General features: G+C 28.3%; 1 protein-coding gene across 1 annotated transcript in view; it reads right to left on the bottom strand.

The window, feature by feature from the left end:
* The window catches only part of LOC129960174 (sodium- and chloride-dependent GABA transporter 1-like), a 111,585-nt gene extending 95,990 nt beyond the window's left edge, over positions 1 to 15,595 (bottom strand). The window contains exon 1 of the mRNA XM_056073380.1: positions 15,313 to 15,595. Within this exon, the coding sequence (XP_055929355.1) occupies positions 15,313 to 15,553 (241 nt within the window). The 5' untranslated portion in view covers positions 15,554 to 15,595. The remainder of the gene's footprint in view (positions 1 to 15,312) is intronic.
* Positions 15,596 to 19,646: the final 4,051 nt, after the last annotated feature.

Raw genomic sequence — 19,646 nt, 5'->3', positions numbered from 1 at the left:
CTAGAATAATATCTTGCATCAAGAATCTTATTTTCGTTTATATTAAATCAAGTTTATAATTTGGACTAGAACAAATTCTGAACAGTTTTAGTCTGTATGTCAATGAAGAATTACAAATTCGGTTGCTAAAGGCTTAAAACTTTTAAAAATCTTTTTAAAACTCGTTCGCGAAGCAATCAAGTATTTCTTCTAAAACAACTTGCAATCTTCCGTCATTTATAATAATTTACTGTAATAAAAATTCCTTTTTTCTTCATAATTATTGAATTCTCAATGTCTACTTGTTTATCTCCAACACCTCCCCCCCCCAAAAAAAACACTTCAAAGACTTATTTTTAATTTTTATTAATGAAGCATATTTGTATTTCAGGACAACAGAACAGCAATAGTAAAATTGTCAGACAATTTTAAGAAAAATGCGCTGCAAATAGCAAGTTTGCTTCTATATTCAATGATTAAAATACGAAATCCTGTATTTTTTAAAATTATATCAATGCTTTATTACAGTAAAAATCAATAGAATTAAATAAATTTAAATAAAGACAGAGTTTAGAGATTCGACAAATATGTACATCTTCAGAATATTTTTTACTGATCAAATCCGTATATCATTTAATTTCGATATTTCATTTAATTTTGCTTTTCTAATTCTATCCATTTTGATAAATATAATAGAACCCCCCCCCCCCGAATAAAAAGGAAATCGATTGATCCAATTCTATATATTCAATTAAATCCATTCAAGATATGACATATTTGGATTTGACCTTCAAAAGTTCGCCGTATATAATTGCGATATACAAACGATTGAGATATGTAAACAGGAAACAAAGGAACTTATTTAGAAGAGATATTTTAGTTTATTAAAAATGAAAAGAAAAATTTGAATAAATATCGAAACTGTTCGTCCTCCCATTTTTTTTTTTTTTTTTTTTTTTGCGTATTTTCATAGAACGATGCTGTTTAGCTTTTTAGTAGTAGAAGGACAATATATATGATTCTTATTCCATATTTGTTCCTCTAAGTTCATTCATTATTAAGAGTTGTAAACAGTAGAAACAAGGCAAAAAATATCCTTTTGAACCACCATTTCTTTAGTGTTATGCGTTCTATTATAGCTGTCACTACGTCTTCATAACAAATCTTTGTGACATTTTTTTGAAAGTATAATTTGTATAATTCATTCTTATTTTTAATTATTTTAACATTTACATTTTATTTCTAGATTTGTGATATTTATGTGGGTTAAAAGCGCGCATTTTTTTATGTTTACTTTCTTCTTAATTATTTCATCTTTCCATTCTTGTATCCTTATTTATAACTCCCGAAACAAATATGGAATACTAGAAAGATGACAAATAAGTAAGAGTATTCCATATTTAATATTTTGTAATAGAAATTTTCTTGAAGACACTAGAGGAGAAGAGTGGATTCAATGCTTAGTATGCAAAGAATGTGTTCACGCACAGTGTGTTGCTTCCATTACAGGAAATTACACATGAAATATTTATAAAATTTAAACATTCTATTCGTTTAAAATCTCTAAAGTATCATTTAAATGTAGTTTTTTTTCATAAATGGTTCTTCAATGTTATATTATGATGTATCGTATTTCTATTAATAAAACACATTATATTTTCCCACTCTTTATCTATTACTATTAACGATATTTCAAGTATTCCATAGTCCCTCCCAATTAGATATTTAAAAATTTAACATTAAAAAATACATTTTTAAATTTCAGGAATTTTTTGAAAGTTATAAAAAATATTTTATAATCAATTAATATACAATTCATCGAACATTTTACGACTGAAAATTATCAAATATCCACATTTCTAATTATAATAATTTTGCAAAAGATATTCTATAAGATATTCGAGTTCATTTTGGATCACTTCTTTTACATCCAAAATTTTCTAGAATTAAAATTTCCTGTAGAGACCACTTAACAAATTTCATTTATCTTGCTTGCTTTGTATTTCAGTATTATATTCATATGCATACTGGCAGAGAAATAAACAAATATGCTTACTTTTAACAGGTTTAATTTAAATTTGGAATCTATATTTCGGGGTTTAAAAAAGATCTTATAAGACTCAATTTCACACATCTAATTGACTGCGTTTTTAAATCATCGCGTTTACATTCACATGAATTAATAGATCGATAGATAGTCACCCCGTTTATAGATTTTATCAAAAATTTGATACAGACATACATTTCCCACCTGGAGGCCTCTCAGGTATGGAGATGAGCAGCGACCAGTATGGGGTCAATTCTTGCTTCCCTAGTGGGTACGATCGAGTTACTCTGACTCCAATGATGAGCAATGAATCTAAATGAAAGATGAGCCCACGAACTGTTCATAATGAGGTCTATAATGCTTTCCTCATAGCGCTTCATTCATGGCGCAGTATTTAGATTACCTCGTACGCTAAGGCACGATGTGGATGAGTCCATTGTGATTACAAATCTATAATTTTATTAGTAAAATCCCATTTCACATTTAAGCTCATTAAGTTTTTGAATTATTGTGTTTCGCGAGGTTCGAATGCATCGTCAGACCCTGCCGGATTTCAATTGAAATTTTCTAAAAAAACTGCAAGTTTGAAATTTAGACAACAAATCAAATTTTATCCTTTTAGCTTGCTGCATTTCAGCGTAATAGTGCTTTCCGATAAAGAAACATAACTTCAAATATAGTTTCTCCGGACCCAAGGTGTTTCGAAATGTAGAGATCCAATTTATTCTTTATATTTTTCCGACAATTTTAATAACTTTCTTTTGTAATAGATTCAATTCCTTTATGAGAAAGTAAATAAATCCATAATAAAGAATTTCATTTACATATGTCAAAACTTTTTAAACCTATCATCCCGTACAAATAGATGTGAAATAGCGAAGAAAGACAATTGCAATTAGGAGCATTATTTAATCATTTAAAGAAGTGCACCGTTTAAGAAACATTATTTGATGTAGAAATGTGTCTTCAATGAATTTATTTTAAGCGAGCACCGTATTAAAGTACCTTGATCAAACATTGTAAATTACATTTGCTACCTGCCAGCAATATAAACGGGAAGTTACTGAGACACCGATTTTTTTAAGTTCAAAATACTGTATTCTACAAACTGGCTGTATTTTTTTTTATTCAAGATTGTAAAAAAAATAGTTAGGAATGAAACATAAACGGAAGCGTTTGATGACTTAAGCTAGTCATATGCGTAACGGATGTCGTAAAGGAAGGAATGAGAAAGAATTGTTTACTGAATGTTGACTTTGATAACACGTCTATATTTAAAATCAGAAGAATAATACCCTTCAATGCCCGGTCTTTTTCTTATCGAAACCTTGAGGAAGACAGGAAACAAAACAATGTTATATAAGTAACAAAGTTTATCAGTGTTAATTAATGGAATATTGTTTGAATTCTAATAAAATAAATAACAAATAAAAAGTATAATAATTTTGTTTCATTTAATTGAACAACAAGTTACATAGAAATCAGATTCTTACATTGTTAGTCACATTTTTGGGCTCTTTCTTTCAATGAACTCGAGGTAAAAGAATTTCATGCATGGTTGTAAACAATAAGATATTTTTCAATGCCTCTTCCTCATCTATCCCAAGGAGAGAGTGAATTATAAATTATTTGCTTCAATATGTTTAATTAAACAATAAGAAATCAAAATTTATCCAGATATTCAGAATAAACGTCTTAACATGTTGCAGGGATGCTTATCATTCTACCATATTTTTAATGTAATAAGTGAAAACTAGAGAATCAAATTTCATGTCAATGGGTAAATCTACTATAAACATTCAAGTGATACCCAGATAGATGTGCGTTGGCGGTAGTTATCATCTTGATGGGCTGATAAAGGAAGATTTAACCTCATGTCAATCGATCCATTAGAAGTTGCTCGCATCCATCCTACCCAGATGGATGTGCGTTGGCGGTAATTATCATCTTGATGGGTTAATTAGGAAAGATTTAATCTCACCACATTTTTAATTTGTTGAGTTGAAACATGTGAATAAAATTTTATATCATTCAGTCCGTTTGCTGTGGGTACTAAAATAACTATCTACTTTGAACTCCGAGGGAGAGGATTGAGATTGATTTACCCTACAGTATTTTTGTATGGCAAGTGAGGACTATATATATCAATCCTCATCTCAGCCGTTCGAAAATGTTGAAACAAATATACATACATATATATTAAGTTTTATGGTATTACATTTTTTTTATTTAGATATACTATTCATCAACGTTTGATAATAGACGTTTATATAATAAAGCACTTTGACGAATAATGTCATTATATTTAGAATTGCTTAATAACCACCTTTTGTTTATTTTCAAAAAGAAATTATATTTTAATCGAAATCAGTAAAAGTAGTCTTCTCGAAATTTTCTCGTATAATGTCTAATTTGTGTATTATTAATCGCATGACATTGGCGAACAATAATCACGAAAGAGCATATTAGCGTGCGATATTTGGCGATTAATCACTGCAATACGGTTATCACACGAAGTCTGAATGTGTGTTTTGGACTTTTTTCAACCGACTGAAGCCAAAATTTGCCCTAGAACTACAACTGAAGACACAAAATCACATATTAAATTTTATATATTTATTTAAATCCTTGAGTTTCTCAGTTATTGTATACTTGAGAAAGTAAAAACAATGAATAATGGTAAAGAATGGTTGACCTCTTGATGAATTCAATTCCAAATTTGGTGAATAACTACACTTCGGTTGTTAAATCTGTATACCACATTTTATCTATCTATTTCTCTTCGTTTTGTAATTATCTTGTTAGTTTGTATTCAGTCTACCGCACAGACTTTTTTTGAATGAATTTCGTTCAAAATTTCATAGGAATATACAAATTTGATGTAAAAACCGTACACTAAATTTCATCTGTCTAACTCAAAGCCTTTTTTGAGTTACCTTAATCACAGATGAACAGAAAAACATATCTAAAAAAATGTTTTTAGGAGTGGGAAAGCTTTGAAACGGGCGGAGATTCGTCAAAATTTTAGCTCGAACTCATTAATACACACCCAGAATATAGAAACCATAAGCTTTTTCATTGTGCAAAATGACCAGTCAATGGATTAAGATAAAAATACGATACCTTCACTCACTTTACCAGTGATGAACATTTATTTTCAGCTTCTGCCTTTTATCTGATGGATATTTTACTTTAAAATTATCTAAATTTATTACAAAGCACGTGTGCAAAAATTATTTCGCGGAAGTTTCTACAAAATAATATTTTTTATTGTATAGTCCGCTTTTTATATATATATATATATATGTATACTATTTTGATAACTTGAAGTACGCATGTCTATGGAATAATAGCAATATTCAAGTGAACAATTAAAATTTAATTAATCAAAAAATTTTCAACATTCCCTAACCCGCTACTTCATAAATTTATGTCAAAAATTTTAAACCGAGAAAAAAAAATTTTTGTCGTTTGGGTATTGCCAATATAGAAGAAACTGATAAAAGAATTCGCCATCATCGTTTTTGTGAGTCCAGAATTTATTTAGGTGACCTCATTGGAGTTAGAATTCTTAATTTACCTCTTCCAAGTTCAGTATATTTCTCTAAAAAAACTTTATGTAAGTTGTAATGGTGGTGTAAAAAATATATAATCGAACAAATAATGTAAATGGAATGGTTATTCATTGTTCTTACCAACTGAATTGAAAGGACTAAGAAGTCGCGACGTAACGGAGTACATGCAACGATGTATCAAAATGACTATAGAGTAAAAAAAGAAGTAACTAAAGAATGTATATAGAAGCAATTAAAGAGAAAACTAAAAATCTTTAAAATACTGTTTTCAAATTAGACTTTAATATGTGGTATTAAACATTGATTTAGCCATTCCCGGATTTGAATTTTTAAAATAATTTTTAACAACACTGATTTTTCTTTATTTGACTTCTGACAGTATGAATATAAACTGAGATAAAAAGAAAAAAAAATTATATAAATCTAATAAATTTGAAACTTTTATTAAATATCTTTTAATTTCTTTTGATATCATAATACGCTACTTCATTACTTAAAAAGTAAGAGTTTTACTATATAAGACTGTCTAAATGTAATTCTCATAAAAATATCTGAAGTTAATAAAACATAAAATTCCCGATATGATACCCTAATTTACCACGTAATTACGAAATTTTGCTAATTTGCATGGCGTTAGAATCATGAAGTAAATAATTTTTAGAGAACAAAAACCGTGGGAAATGAGGAAGTTTTCGAAATCTCCTTTCTGACCTTTGGAATTAATTTTCCCATAAAACGCGAAACGCAGGTGGTGAATCAAGTTTTCAGGAAAAATTATGAATAATCAGCTAACATGGTACACATTAAGCGACAAATACCCGTGTTAAACAATGCAGTGATCCCCAGGAATGGCTCGTTTTTATTCAAATTTGCATTGTTTTACCTCTTTGAGCAGTTAAGAATTTATGACTTCGCTCTGAATCATCCTCTTTATACATTTCAATGTTCTTGTAAACAAATGCGGAATGCAGACGCATTTATTAGATAAAAACATCTGCTTGCAATGATGTAATTGATTTATCGTCTGGGAAAATATAACGGAAAAAGATTTGAATCAATGCATCCTTTGGGCTTTAGCTTTTTTGTACATTTTTAAGTGCTTTATCTGGTTTCCGATTATTATCAACAAAATGATATGAAAAAAAGTTGGTTTTTTACTCTAAAAAATATTAGAAAAATTTATTAGGACTGGGAAGATTTCATATTTCCCTTTCCTAATTATTAACATATATTGCATCGTCAATGTTGTATCAAAATGCCTGACATTAAAAAATTTATTGATGCGAATATTTGTAAATTACATGTGTTCTTAATTTCTTACGGGATCAGTTGATAAAACTCAAAGTTGCAGAAAAAAAAATTTCTTGTATTGCCTACGGTTCTATCTTTTATACCAAAATGCCGTATGTGATGTGTAATTTCTTTCATGCTACATTATAATAAAACAATTACCACTTCAGACAAAAAAAAATCTAATCAAAATAAATAATTTTCTGTAATGATAAAATGCATTCCGTGTAACATTTACGACTTAAATATTCGCCAATAAAAAAATTTAAACTGTGCAGAGCCAAGCAAAACGCATTAACATCAGAAGCAATTGATTAAATTTATTTTCCATAGACAATTCTTCTTTAATTAGACAGTGTTTTTTTCTTAATGTGCTGATTTTAATTGCCTACCGTCTAGGTAAAATACAACGTTTGTATGTCAATTCACATGCACTTAGATTCAAATACCCAGTTCTGAAAATTACAGAACTGAGATTTACAAGGAAATTTCAGGAAATGAGAAGATTCTGTGTTGAAATACATAATTTGCAGGGAAAGGTTAAACAATATTAATTCTTATCATAATCATATCTTCTTTCCGACTGTTTGATGTATGGACTTCATTGAACAAGTAATGCTGTAAAAATGTCAGCAGCATAAAGTATATACTACAAATGCTCTAAAACTGTCAACAGCAAGAATTATACTTCATAAAACAATATGAACTTTTGTTCAGTAGCCTTTTGCATTTGTTTCTTCTGATATGAACGTAAATTTATTTCAGCTCAAGGCTTTTTTTTACAAACAGTTTTGCTGACAAATGTATATTTTCATTTGATGTTGAAATGTGGCCCACTGGTCAAACAACAAATGACCTTCCATACTCCCGGAAATCGGACTAGTTTTTTTTCCTTATTCCAAACAAAAAGTAAAGACTGACGGAACTATCAAAGCAAACATTTAAGCATATATAGTTAGCTCATTTTGCCCGTACTTTAATTACAAAATAATTGAAAATTTACATAATTGTCATTTTTTAAAATATGTACAGTTTTTTTTTTAATTTGTATGTTTTATTTCAATATTTGCAGAAAAAAAAGCAGTTGCGCTTCACAGATAGGCAAAAAACTTAACAAATGTTTATATTAAATTAAATTTTTTAATACGAAAAATAAATTTACAAATACCAATTGTTTTATACTGGTTTTAGAGAAGAATAGTAATATCAATTAGTAATTAATTAACCTGTGAAGTGACATGTGATTGATAAAAAAAGTGCATCATTATAAAATATCTATTCACGTCTGATGCATCTGTAATTTTTGCTGGCATTATAGCAGAAGCTAAATAAGATAGACCGATTTGCAGAAATTTTAGATCAACTTGATAAAAAAATGATTTTATATACCCAGCAGCGTAAGATACAATGTACCATTTTAATTTAAGATTATATATAACAAAGCTCTTTTTATTGATTATAAAAATAATGCTAAAGAAATTCAAATTAATGGATTTGATTTTGTGAAAGAATTTCCCGCTATTTTAATCAATTTCAAAACTTAAATATAATGTTTAACAAATTCATTAGTGAAATGGATCATTTTTTTTTCATTTTTTGGTTTAATTTTAAATCCAGATTTTTAAATTGTTAATTTACCTTAAAAATGAAAATGCATCATAATATATATCTATATATTTAATTTGTTTTAATTTCAACTTAAGGAGAATATTATTTAAAACCACATTTGGAAGTAAATCTAATGAAGTTCCTAAGTTCGATTATATGCAAGAAAAACAAGGAATAATGAAAAAGGAAATGATAATTTTATTAAAACTAAATTTTTGGGATACGTATTTCTTAAAAATTACGCATTGCTACAGACTGTTTTTTTTAAATGTCACGAAATTGTGACATTTAAAATGTGACTTGATAAAAAATATAAACTAGAGAACTGAATGAGAAAGTTTAGTGAAGAAAAGGAATTTTGTTCATTATTATAAATTTTCTAAGGATAAAAAGTAATACGAATCGCAATAATTATGGACTTAATATAGAAGCTATAATCATAATTGAGGTAAAAATGAATTAATATCCAATATTTCAAGAGGCCATTTATAGTATTTTTAAATTTCTTTTAAATAATTTATTTTTATATACTACGAACAAAATTCCTCAAAGATTTATTACCTCGTTTTATAAAAAATTCAAATATTAAGAAAAGAATTAAATTTGAAAATAAAGTGGATTGGATTTGAATTAGAAAGAAAGGTGAATTTTAGACTTTGTGTTTTAATTTGAGGGTTCTCCCAAATTTTTAAAATTAATTCATATAAATTTTAAAACTACATATTTTTAGCTAAGATGACCAATCCAGTTATCAATCTTTACTTATTAACAAGTTATTCATAATCATGTCACAAAAATTAACTGCTTATTCAACACAATTTATTATATTTTCTCAGTTATCTGTATGAAAATACGCAAGTGCTCTGACAACAGATCGACAGATATAATCGATTCGATCCCATATCTTAATGAGAATGTCTGACAGCCTTCACGCTTTTTGCTCTGGAAATAGCTACTTATGTGATAGCATAAGTTTCAGTTGATGCAATGATGACAGTCTTTTGAACCTTTAGCAGCAATGAGTTTAAATCTTAATGGCAAGGTCAGCCTTACCAAAAGAAAAAGATGTTTCTTGATTGAGGTTTACATAAGAAGATTAGGAGCACTTCCTTCTTATGTCACCCACTTGCTTGCACATTGCTTTCTGAGATGAAAGGAAATTTCTCAACAGAAAATATGCTTTGTTGTTCAATTTATAGGATTTGAAGGCAAAAATCATTGACATAATTTACAGGAATCTAATAAATATTCAAGGTTTATTCTGGTTTTGTTGTTTGGTATCTTTCAGCAAAAATTTCCAAAATTAAAATCGAACCTCTTAAAGTTAGCACTAATAATTCCATTGTTAAGAATATAAGAAAATCAAGAATGAGAAAATAGGGATATAAATAACTAAGAAGAGTAGCATCTTTTAGATCTTCCTTGGATTTAAAATGAGCAATGAATTATTGTTAATAGAACAAATTAATAATTATACGATTTCCTTATATTGATCTGGTTTATTATTAACAGCATCTGTTAATAATTAACATCTGTATATAATCTGCTAATAATAAACATCTAAGCATCTGAGCAGTTCTTTTGAACAAGTGAAATATGATTTTATAATTTTAAAATAAGGATTATTCAAGCTTATCATCTTATTGTGTATGAAAGGAAATTCAGCAATTCATGAATCTTTAATTAAATTTTTCTACATATATTTTATTTTAGATATTGCATAGACATAAAATGAGTCTTGCATCATAAAAGACTATCAACTATTTTGAAAATATTTTATGAATTATATAAAAAATTAAATTGTAATCTATATGAATTTTTTTTTCCCAATTCGGTTTTATTTATTTTTAAATGTAATAAAGTTTAGGATATTGCTTTATTAAAATACATAAAATTAAAGTCACTAAAACCCTTCATTTATTAATATACAAAAGTTTTACATTTTTTAAAATTAAGAAGGGCGTTTCCAAAATGTTTTAAAATGAATCAGTTTATTCGCTTGTTTGAATAGAAAAAATAATTTGGAAAAGCTTGGATCTTAGAAACAGATATTGCTCAGAAATATATTTCCATTCTAAAATAATTTGGAAAGCTAAGAAATATTTTTCCATTCTTCCTTTGAACAAAAACAAAAGGGAAAATTTTGAACACCGAAAGCGATTGAAAATAAATAAAAAAAATATTCCTCATCATAAATTAAATTCTGTCATTTCAAGAAAAATATCTTAAAGTATATACACATGTCTCTGAAATTTTTTAAAAGGTTATTTCGTTTTCGTTTTTTTTTATGCATCACCCATAAATTGCTTTGTTAAAATGTTCATTCTAAAAATTTAATGAATACTAAAAAGATTCGATTAGAAAAAGGACGAAAAGCATTGCTAGAATTCTTTTTAATCTAGAAAAGAGTGCGTACCAAATTTCCTGTAATCAATATCTGCATTTCCTACAATTTGAAATTAAATGAATCGCCTATCAGATTTCCGAAATCAGCGGCAAAGCGTAGTTTTCTAACAATATAAGAAAATCAATAAAATTCAATTATTCTTTCTCTGCCTTTTTATAAAAAAATAATGAAATATCCTACTATTAATTGAAAAGATGTTATACAATTTTAGACGATTGAATTAGGCACTGGAAAAATAAATGGAAAAATAAAAGCAATAACTTTTTTTCCCGTCAATACTTAAATGTAAATCGTAAAATTAGATGTTTCTTGGGCAATGAATTAATTTTTAAATAATTTAACAGTACTTTATTTATTTAAATGAAATTGCTTTGTTCCTTGAAAATCGATTAATATTTAAGTTGAGTTTTGCACCGTTCCCTCTGATTTTACTTTTCTCTTTCCTGAATTTTTCTTTTTGGTTTACTCACATGTTGATTCGAAATTTCCACTTTTGTAAACATTTAAATCTACGTATTCTAAGCTCTATTATACGATTTTTCAATACTTATTTCGAAATTTTAAATATTTTTATAGAAAAACTGTATTGGCATCTCGGGACACATTGAAATAATTATAGAAAAGCTCCCAATTTTGAGAAGATAGAAAAGGGGCTTATCTTCTACTCTATCCTCCTTTATAGAAGTAAGGAAAAATTTTGCTATGTGATAATCTGATGTTTGTCAAAGTATTTTAACATGAATAGAGGCGTCTCGTATCACAGTCTGAAATAGTCCTTTTATTTAAAGATATTTTTTTTAATACCTTGAGATGCAATAATTGTTTCCGTATTCTATTTTTAGGGGTTGGGGGTAAGAGAACTTTATTTCGTTTTAATATCTTTGTTATCTAACTTTTTAAAGACATGCTCATCATTTTTTTTCAGCATGTATGACTAAGTTTTCATTGACCACTCCGCCTCAAAAGAATGATTTTTTGTGCTTTAACTTTTCTTAAACGTTGAACTATCAAACAGGAAAAAAACAATTTGAAATTAATTTTATAAAAATTTGCTTTAAAATAATAAACGTTTTCATACCCATAAAAATGTATTTATTCGCCTTTCAATGCATCTGAAAATTTACATTGTTATCTACTAAATAATAAATATGCAAATTCGGGCATTCACGTATTTATCTGCCGAAATGTTTGGAAATTTAAAATGCATATAATTAATTTTTTAGCGTAAAATCTTCATTTTAAATAAATAGAATAAAGTAATAGTAGAAATATGCAGAGTATCTCATTTATAAAAATATTTGAACACAAAAAATATACATGTTACGGGAAGACTTGGATAATAACTCAATTATTCCCCTGATTAAAAATGCAGCTATTATAAATGTTAATAAAATTTCAATTTGAAAGTAGAAATTGAATCTAACTAGTTACAAATTAGAAGACAATTTCATACTTTTGGACACATTATCAGCTTGAAATCAAAAAAATGCACAGACTGTAACAAAATGATTAGTTGGAAGATATCAGACTGTTAGTTAGTAGCCTGATAAATATGATGAAACTTAAATTTGTCACTGTACACGTATATGAAGCTAGTAAAGCACGTCTTAAACAGTAAAATATCTTCTCTCTTCTGTAATGCATCCGAATTATGAGCCACATTATTTTCTTTACATTCCAAGTATTACTACAAAATAAAATTTTGCAACATCGAGGATTCCTAATATAACACATTTAGCAAAATAATATAGGTAGTAAAATAATAGAATAAAATAGAAGACTTTTTATTTAAAATAAAAGTTTTTCAAAGAAGGCAAAACTACTTTAAAACTTGAACTAACATTTAATTGGACAGCTATTTCTGCTTTACCTATTTAACAAAATTAAAAGCAAATGAAGGCAACTGCTATTTTCCTGTTCTTTTTCCCACTAAATTTAGTTTAAGTCATACCAGATATGTATTTTTTATCTTTCACACTTATTGCATCTTTAACAGCAAATGAAATGAAATTATTTTCTGTCATTTAAAATAACTTTGAATTAATATTCACTCGTGCAACTATATTTGATTATTTAACGAATTTAAAAGCAAAAGAAGAAAACTATGGTCCCGCTCTTTTTACAAAGAAATTTACTATTTTACGGGCCTAAATTGAATCATTGTAATTCACGATGTTAACATCACTGAACCGTATGAGACCCGATTTAAAGAGGCCACTTTTTAAAAAAAGTTGAAATTAAAAATGTAATTCCCATAAAAATTGAAATTTAATAAAGTAATACAATATTTAGATCTCTACAGATATATCTCATAAATTTGTATTTATTTTAAATTCATCCTTCTCAGAAATCTAACTCATTAAATCAAAATATCCAAAAAAAGTTTGTTTAACTGCAGCAAAAATAAATCTTGCTAACAGTTTGCATTTGTTACCCTATTTATGGTCATCTAACTATACTGCTACCATATTGACTAAGCTTAATGTAATTCATTTTTTCCCAGTGATTGCATTTTTTGGCTATACAAATACAAACCATCTGAAAGTTGTTTTAAATGGACAAAAAATGATAGATTTATTCAACAGAAAACCCCTTAAAGTAATAATCTACATTTGATTGCCAATGATCTCCCACTTCTCGAGCTTCAGTAAGAAATAAACTGAACGATGTGTTGTAAGAAAAACGAACATTCGTTGAAATGAAAATACTCCTGCCATCATTTTCTATTTCACCGTTATGTAAGCTTTAAAAACGAAATTGAGAAAAAAAAAGATCCGTCAAGCTTATTCTCTCTATTAAATTAATACTTAAAAAAATTTTTGACCCCTTTAGTTGCCATTATAAAAAATAATGATCAAAGCAGAATCTTTTAAAAGTCTGATTTTAAAAATAAGGAATACATTTTTAATAAGGAATAAAACAGGAAAAGTTATCAATGCATTAAATATAAATGTACATTGCTCATTAGTTGAATATAAGTATATCTGACGTCTTGTGGCAAATAAAAAAGATCTAGTTAGGAACATCCATCTTAACATGATAAAGTCTTAATATAAAAACAGATGGATAAAGCTTATTTTTAAAAATGTATTGTTAATTATATAGTGAAGATAATGTGCATGTCATTCAAAATAAAATAAAAAAAAACGTTGAATATATCGCAATGCACTTGAAAATAAATACCTAATTAAAATAACAAAATATGGCTGTAAAATATGATAAACATTTTTAAAAATTCATTAAAATTAGCGATACAATTTGCATTTTCATGTCATTTTATTATGGAAAAGTTTTTGTTTTTTTTTGGTCAAACTTCAGTAAAGTTTGCTTTCAGGTCAAACTTCAGTAAAGTTTGCTTTCACGCGCTGCTGCAAGAGAAACGAGTATTCGTTGAGGTGAAAATGCTCGTGCTATCCTTCTCAATTTAAACCCCTTTGGTTACCATTAAAGAAACAGTGATCAAAGCAGGATCTTTTAAAAATCTGATTTTAAAAATAATGAATAAATTTTTAGTAAGGAATAAAACTGGAAAAGGTATAAATGCATTAAATAGAAATGCACATTGTAACAACCGTTCTATGCTCCTTAGTTGAATTTAAATTTATTTCAGATCTTTCGAAAAATAAAAAATTCATAGAAGACTCAAACGTTTAGTCAGAAACATACATTGTAGCATGATAATGTCTTAGGCTTCATCCATCTGTTTTAATAATATTTTTAAAACCTGTTTTAAATTAATAGTAGAGAACGTGCATGTCATTTATACAAATATATATATATTGAATATCATTGCAATGCACTTGCAAATAAACACCATAATTAAAATAACAAATATGGCTGCAAAATATGCTAAATATATTTTTTAAAAATTCATTAAAATTAGCAATACAGTTTTTATTTTCACTTTATCATAGAAAGTTATTTTAAATTAAAAATTGTTTTCACTCGATAATACTTTCCGAAGTAATTGAGAAAAACGTTTAAATTTGGATTCATTTTTAATTAAGTATCTAATTTAAATTTTAAAAATTCCTTATTGATGATCGTCTATCATTCATGAGATAACTAATCGCCCTTCACATTTGGAAACTCTAGGTCCAACGATCACCTTGCAGAGTTTTTTGAACGAACATTGCCTCATAACGAAGCATATAATTTGCAGATTGTATCAAACTTATAAACATTATCATGTTAATATATCATATAAAAAAAGTTAATTATTCATTCTGTCATTATTATTTAGCATTAAGACACCAAAAAAAATCAATCTAAAATAAAAACTATTTTCAAAAGATTTTTTTTTTCTTGCTTCTATATAAGTTGTTTCCCGGATTTTATATAATTCTTTCTTAACAAAATTATAATTCTTGAATTCTAAGATTAAAATGAATAAAAACAAGACTTACCGCCTCCATTCTTATAGCACAGGTAAGGAAACCTCCATACATTTCCTAGCCCAATAGCATAGCCAACGCATGACATAATAAAGTCCAACTTTCCGACCCAGTTGCCCCTTTCGGGCAGATCATCGTTCTTCGCAGTGGCCATCTGTGTTGCCGTTCCTGAGCCCTCTTCACCGGCTACTGATCCCCCGTTGGCCGGAAAACTGTTCAACTCGATGCTTGGCACTTTCTTCTTGTCGGCCATGCCGGAAGGAAGAGCGCGCTTTCGACTCACCGCAGTCAACTTTCACTCAGCGCTGCCCTCCGACTCCCAGCACCTCCCCATCCCGTCATGTGACCCACTCGCGCGTCTTCTTTGTTTGGTGACTTACGTATCCAAACTTTCCGATCCTTTTGTGATGGGCATTAATTATCATTTGTTAGGAATCATAATCAAAATGCAATATGGATAAGTCTATCTTCTTTTCCTCAGTAGAAGACTTCGAAAGAAACTCGATTTTAATATTTTCTGTTTTTGATGGTTCAATAGTGACTTGAACTCGTTTTGTTTCGGAATCTTTAATTGAATTTTTTTCGCAGTGAAATACCTTGTATTTAACAATCTTTGCTTTTGATCATATAGTTCAACAGTGACCTCTTCGCATTTTGTTTGGAATTATTTAATTATTTTTTGATTATTTAAATAAATTTTTAGCAACGAAACAATTCGTATACAACGGGATTTTAATACTCTTTGTCTATGTAGATTCAACAATGATGTTTACGCGTTTCGTTTAGAATAGCTTACTTATTTTTGTTTGGATTATTTCAATACATTTTTTAGCAACCAAGCGCTTCTTATTCAATGCGATTTTAATTATCTTTATTTTTTATGGTTCAACAATTAGCTTAAAGCGATTTGTTTTTCAGTATTTAATTGAGCATTTAATAAGCTTTTTGATAATTTTATTACATTTTTTTTTTGCAATGAATTGTTTCATATTCAATGAGATTTTATTGATCTTTGTTTTTGATAATCCAACTACGACTTATACGCGTTTTGTTTCGGCTTATTCAATTATTTTTTAGGTTATTTAAGTAAATTTTTTTAGTAATGAAGCATTTCGTATATAGCGTTATTTTGATGCTGTTTCAGTTGATTCCACAATGACATTTAAGAGCTTTGTTTAGAATTATTTAATTAAATTTTTTCACAATGAAACACTTGGATCGAAGCAAATATAAAAAAGTAATATGTGTTCAATACAGCACATTGCTAACATTTTTTTAAATATTTGTTTTATTTAAAATAGTTCGATTATTTGAACTAGAACTGAATAATCGACGATCTGTTATAGATGAATATCGTCTGATTTGGTTTTAAATTATACAAACATACTTAAAGATTAAATAATTTTTGTTTAAATGTCTTAATTTCTTTAAATTTAACATTTAAGATTAGATTTTAAACGAATTTTATGAGCCCTAAGAAATTATATTTTAATACGCTAATGTTTTTAGGCTGGAATGTTTTTTTTTTTTTTTTTGTAAATTGAGTGTTACTAAAATTGTTTAGAATATAGCGCTCAACATGGTTGATCGTTTGATCAAGAGACACCAAATCTGTCACTTGGGTAGTAGGTGTACACTAAGAAAGAACGTTTTAAAATTGTAACTATATTTTAATTACTAGCATAGCTAGAGTGGAGAAAGCAGGGATTTGCCTTGGGCTCAGTTTCTAGGGTGCTCAACATTATGGAATCGGTTGGTTGTATTTCAAAAGAAAAGTATATATTTTTAAGCTTTTGTGAAGAAAATTCTCAAAAATTGAAATTAAATGAAGGCCCCTGGTGCACAATTTACTGGGGACACATATAAACCATCAAAAGTTTTGCACTTGTATTTCGATTTGTTAACAATTAGGTTTAAGTAGAATGCAAATTCTAATATCTTTACTCATTATCATTACAGTTTTACATGAAATAAAAGCCAAATTATTTTATATTATAACAATTTTGATTATTATTTGCTCACAATTAACAGAATTTCATTTTATATAAATGCGTAATCATAATGTCCGATGTTAAATAAGCGATCATTGCATGAAAGAAAAATTGGCATTTTGCAGCAAGATTACTTAGTGAATAACTATTTATTATAAATTACAGAGCTGAAAAAAGAATTTAATGTAAAATATTGAAATACAATAAAGTAAAAAATCCATTTTTCGAGAAAAATCCTCTTTTTGGAGTCCTTTTCGGCCTGAAGGCCCTGGCGCGCGCCTGCAGTTTCTTACCTTTAATCTGCCCCAGGGTACCACAATGGTGAAGCGTATGCCTGTCAAAGAAAACTGCAGTGTGTTCGTCGGACTTTCGTTCTTCAAAAAAGAAAGAAAGGCATGAAACAAATTGGAAATTCTCTTATATCCTAGCCGATTTTCATTCTTTCTTTAAAAATTTTGAGGCTTTTCATCCGTTGTAGATCTACCGTTCACATCTGACAAGTCCCTTAACAAGGGTAGTGCAAGAAGAGAAAATGTCCTAGGCGCCATTACCAGGGGGCGCAGAATTCAGGAATTGGTTAATTGCATTTGAGAGAAAATGAGGTTCTCGCTTTAACTTTCATTCTTTAGATTCTTAAAAATTTTAATGACCTCATTCAAATATGGAAGTTCATACAATACAATTCTTTTTACTTTCTCGAATACGAAGTATGAAAAGAGAAAGTATTGTATTCGTCAAAAAATTCAAGCTCTAAATTGCAACGAATCTCCACTCTCCAGACCTCTCCGAGTCGGAAACGCACTTTCAGAATTTTGTCTCTGTGTCTGTCTGTGATCACCATAATTCAAGAAAACTTTGAGCTTGACGGATGAAGTTTGGTTTGACCTTTATGGACAAATTTGTAGATTTCCATCAAATTTTAAACGAAATCCATTCAGAAGGTCTGACTGCCCGGATGTCCGAATATGTTAATACGATAAATATAAAAAGAAAAGAATTGGACTATTAAATTTTGGTACACAGATTTTACATCTAAAACATATATACCCATCAAGGGTCAAACAAAATCCATCAAGTTGCTAATAGTCTGTTGGTCTGTGCGTTTATAGGCACATAAACGCGACAACTCAAAAACGCAGTGACTTAAATATAAGAAATTTGGCATATGATTACATTCATTTTCAGTGTCAAATTTTGGTTTCATTTGGTCGAAAAAACATGTCCAAAATACTTATACCGTGTACTTGTGCATTAACGGCATGCCAGCGATTAATCCTGAAAAAAGATCGCACGCTAATAGGCACTTTAGTTACTATTTTTTACTAGTTTCATGCTGTTAATCATACACAAGCATATTTAATAGAGAGTATAATAGAACGCTTCGGGGAAACCATTATTTCTGCCATTTCCTAGGTTTAGTTTAGTTATATTGACGTCCCGTTTGAAGCAACACTAGGGCTATTTTGCAATTTCCTAGTAACAAACTTGATAGATTTCTCCAACCAAAATAATAAATGGCTCATGTTTCTATCTGGGCAAGAGAAACCTCGTCATCCTTTTGAAATATTTATACCTTATTAGGGAAAGAGGATGCCCATACGTGTTATCCTCATACATTTTTAGAAAATGAAAATATATTGGTGAATTTCACAGAGTGTCTCATGATATACAGATAAATGTCATGGAAATGCATGTCTCATGATATACAAGTCTTTATCATCATATTCATATTAATTGGATAATCGTTCCTTCTGAGGTTCATGATAAATAATTAGAAACAAAGTATTTTTCCTATTTTCCTTGAATAGAAAACAAAAAATATGTTTACGCGTTTCTAGGAGTGGGTTAAGATTTGCAAGAGTTCTTAGGCAATCCAAGTTTTCAGGACCTTCTTTTCCTCCAGAAACAAAATATCTTTTAATTAACTATTTATGCAAATAATTTTTAAGACAAATATTACAATGAATGGAAATAACAGAACACTTAATTGCTTCCTATCTTCAAGACGGTTGATTTCAGCATTTCGCGTATACAAAAATTAAAATAAAAAAGTAATTTTAAAAGATAAGCTACTAGATACTAAAATTTTCAAGAGATTTTTTTTTTACCCACTAATAATTCTCTTTTAAGAAACTTATTCGTATGCCTAAACATTCATTTTCTTGATGAATGTTTACATTCATCAACAAACATTCATTTCTTACGATTGATGGATTATAGAATTCGCATAATAGTTAAAATTTTGAAGGAAATACGATCAAAATTTAACATTTCTCAATCGCATGTTTAAAAAGTAATTTTTCATTTTTATGCTGTTTGATTATAATTTTTTTAAAATTGTTGAATTAGAACTTA

Source organism: Argiope bruennichi, chromosome X2 (genome assembly GCF_947563725.1).
Source record: "Argiope bruennichi chromosome X2, qqArgBrue1.1, whole genome shotgun sequence".
In the NCBI taxonomy this organism is placed as follows: Eukaryota; Metazoa; Arthropoda; class Arachnida; order Araneae; family Araneidae; genus Argiope; species Argiope bruennichi.
Note: the sequence above shows the minus strand (reverse complement) of the source record. Positions and strands in the feature narration are given on the sequence as shown.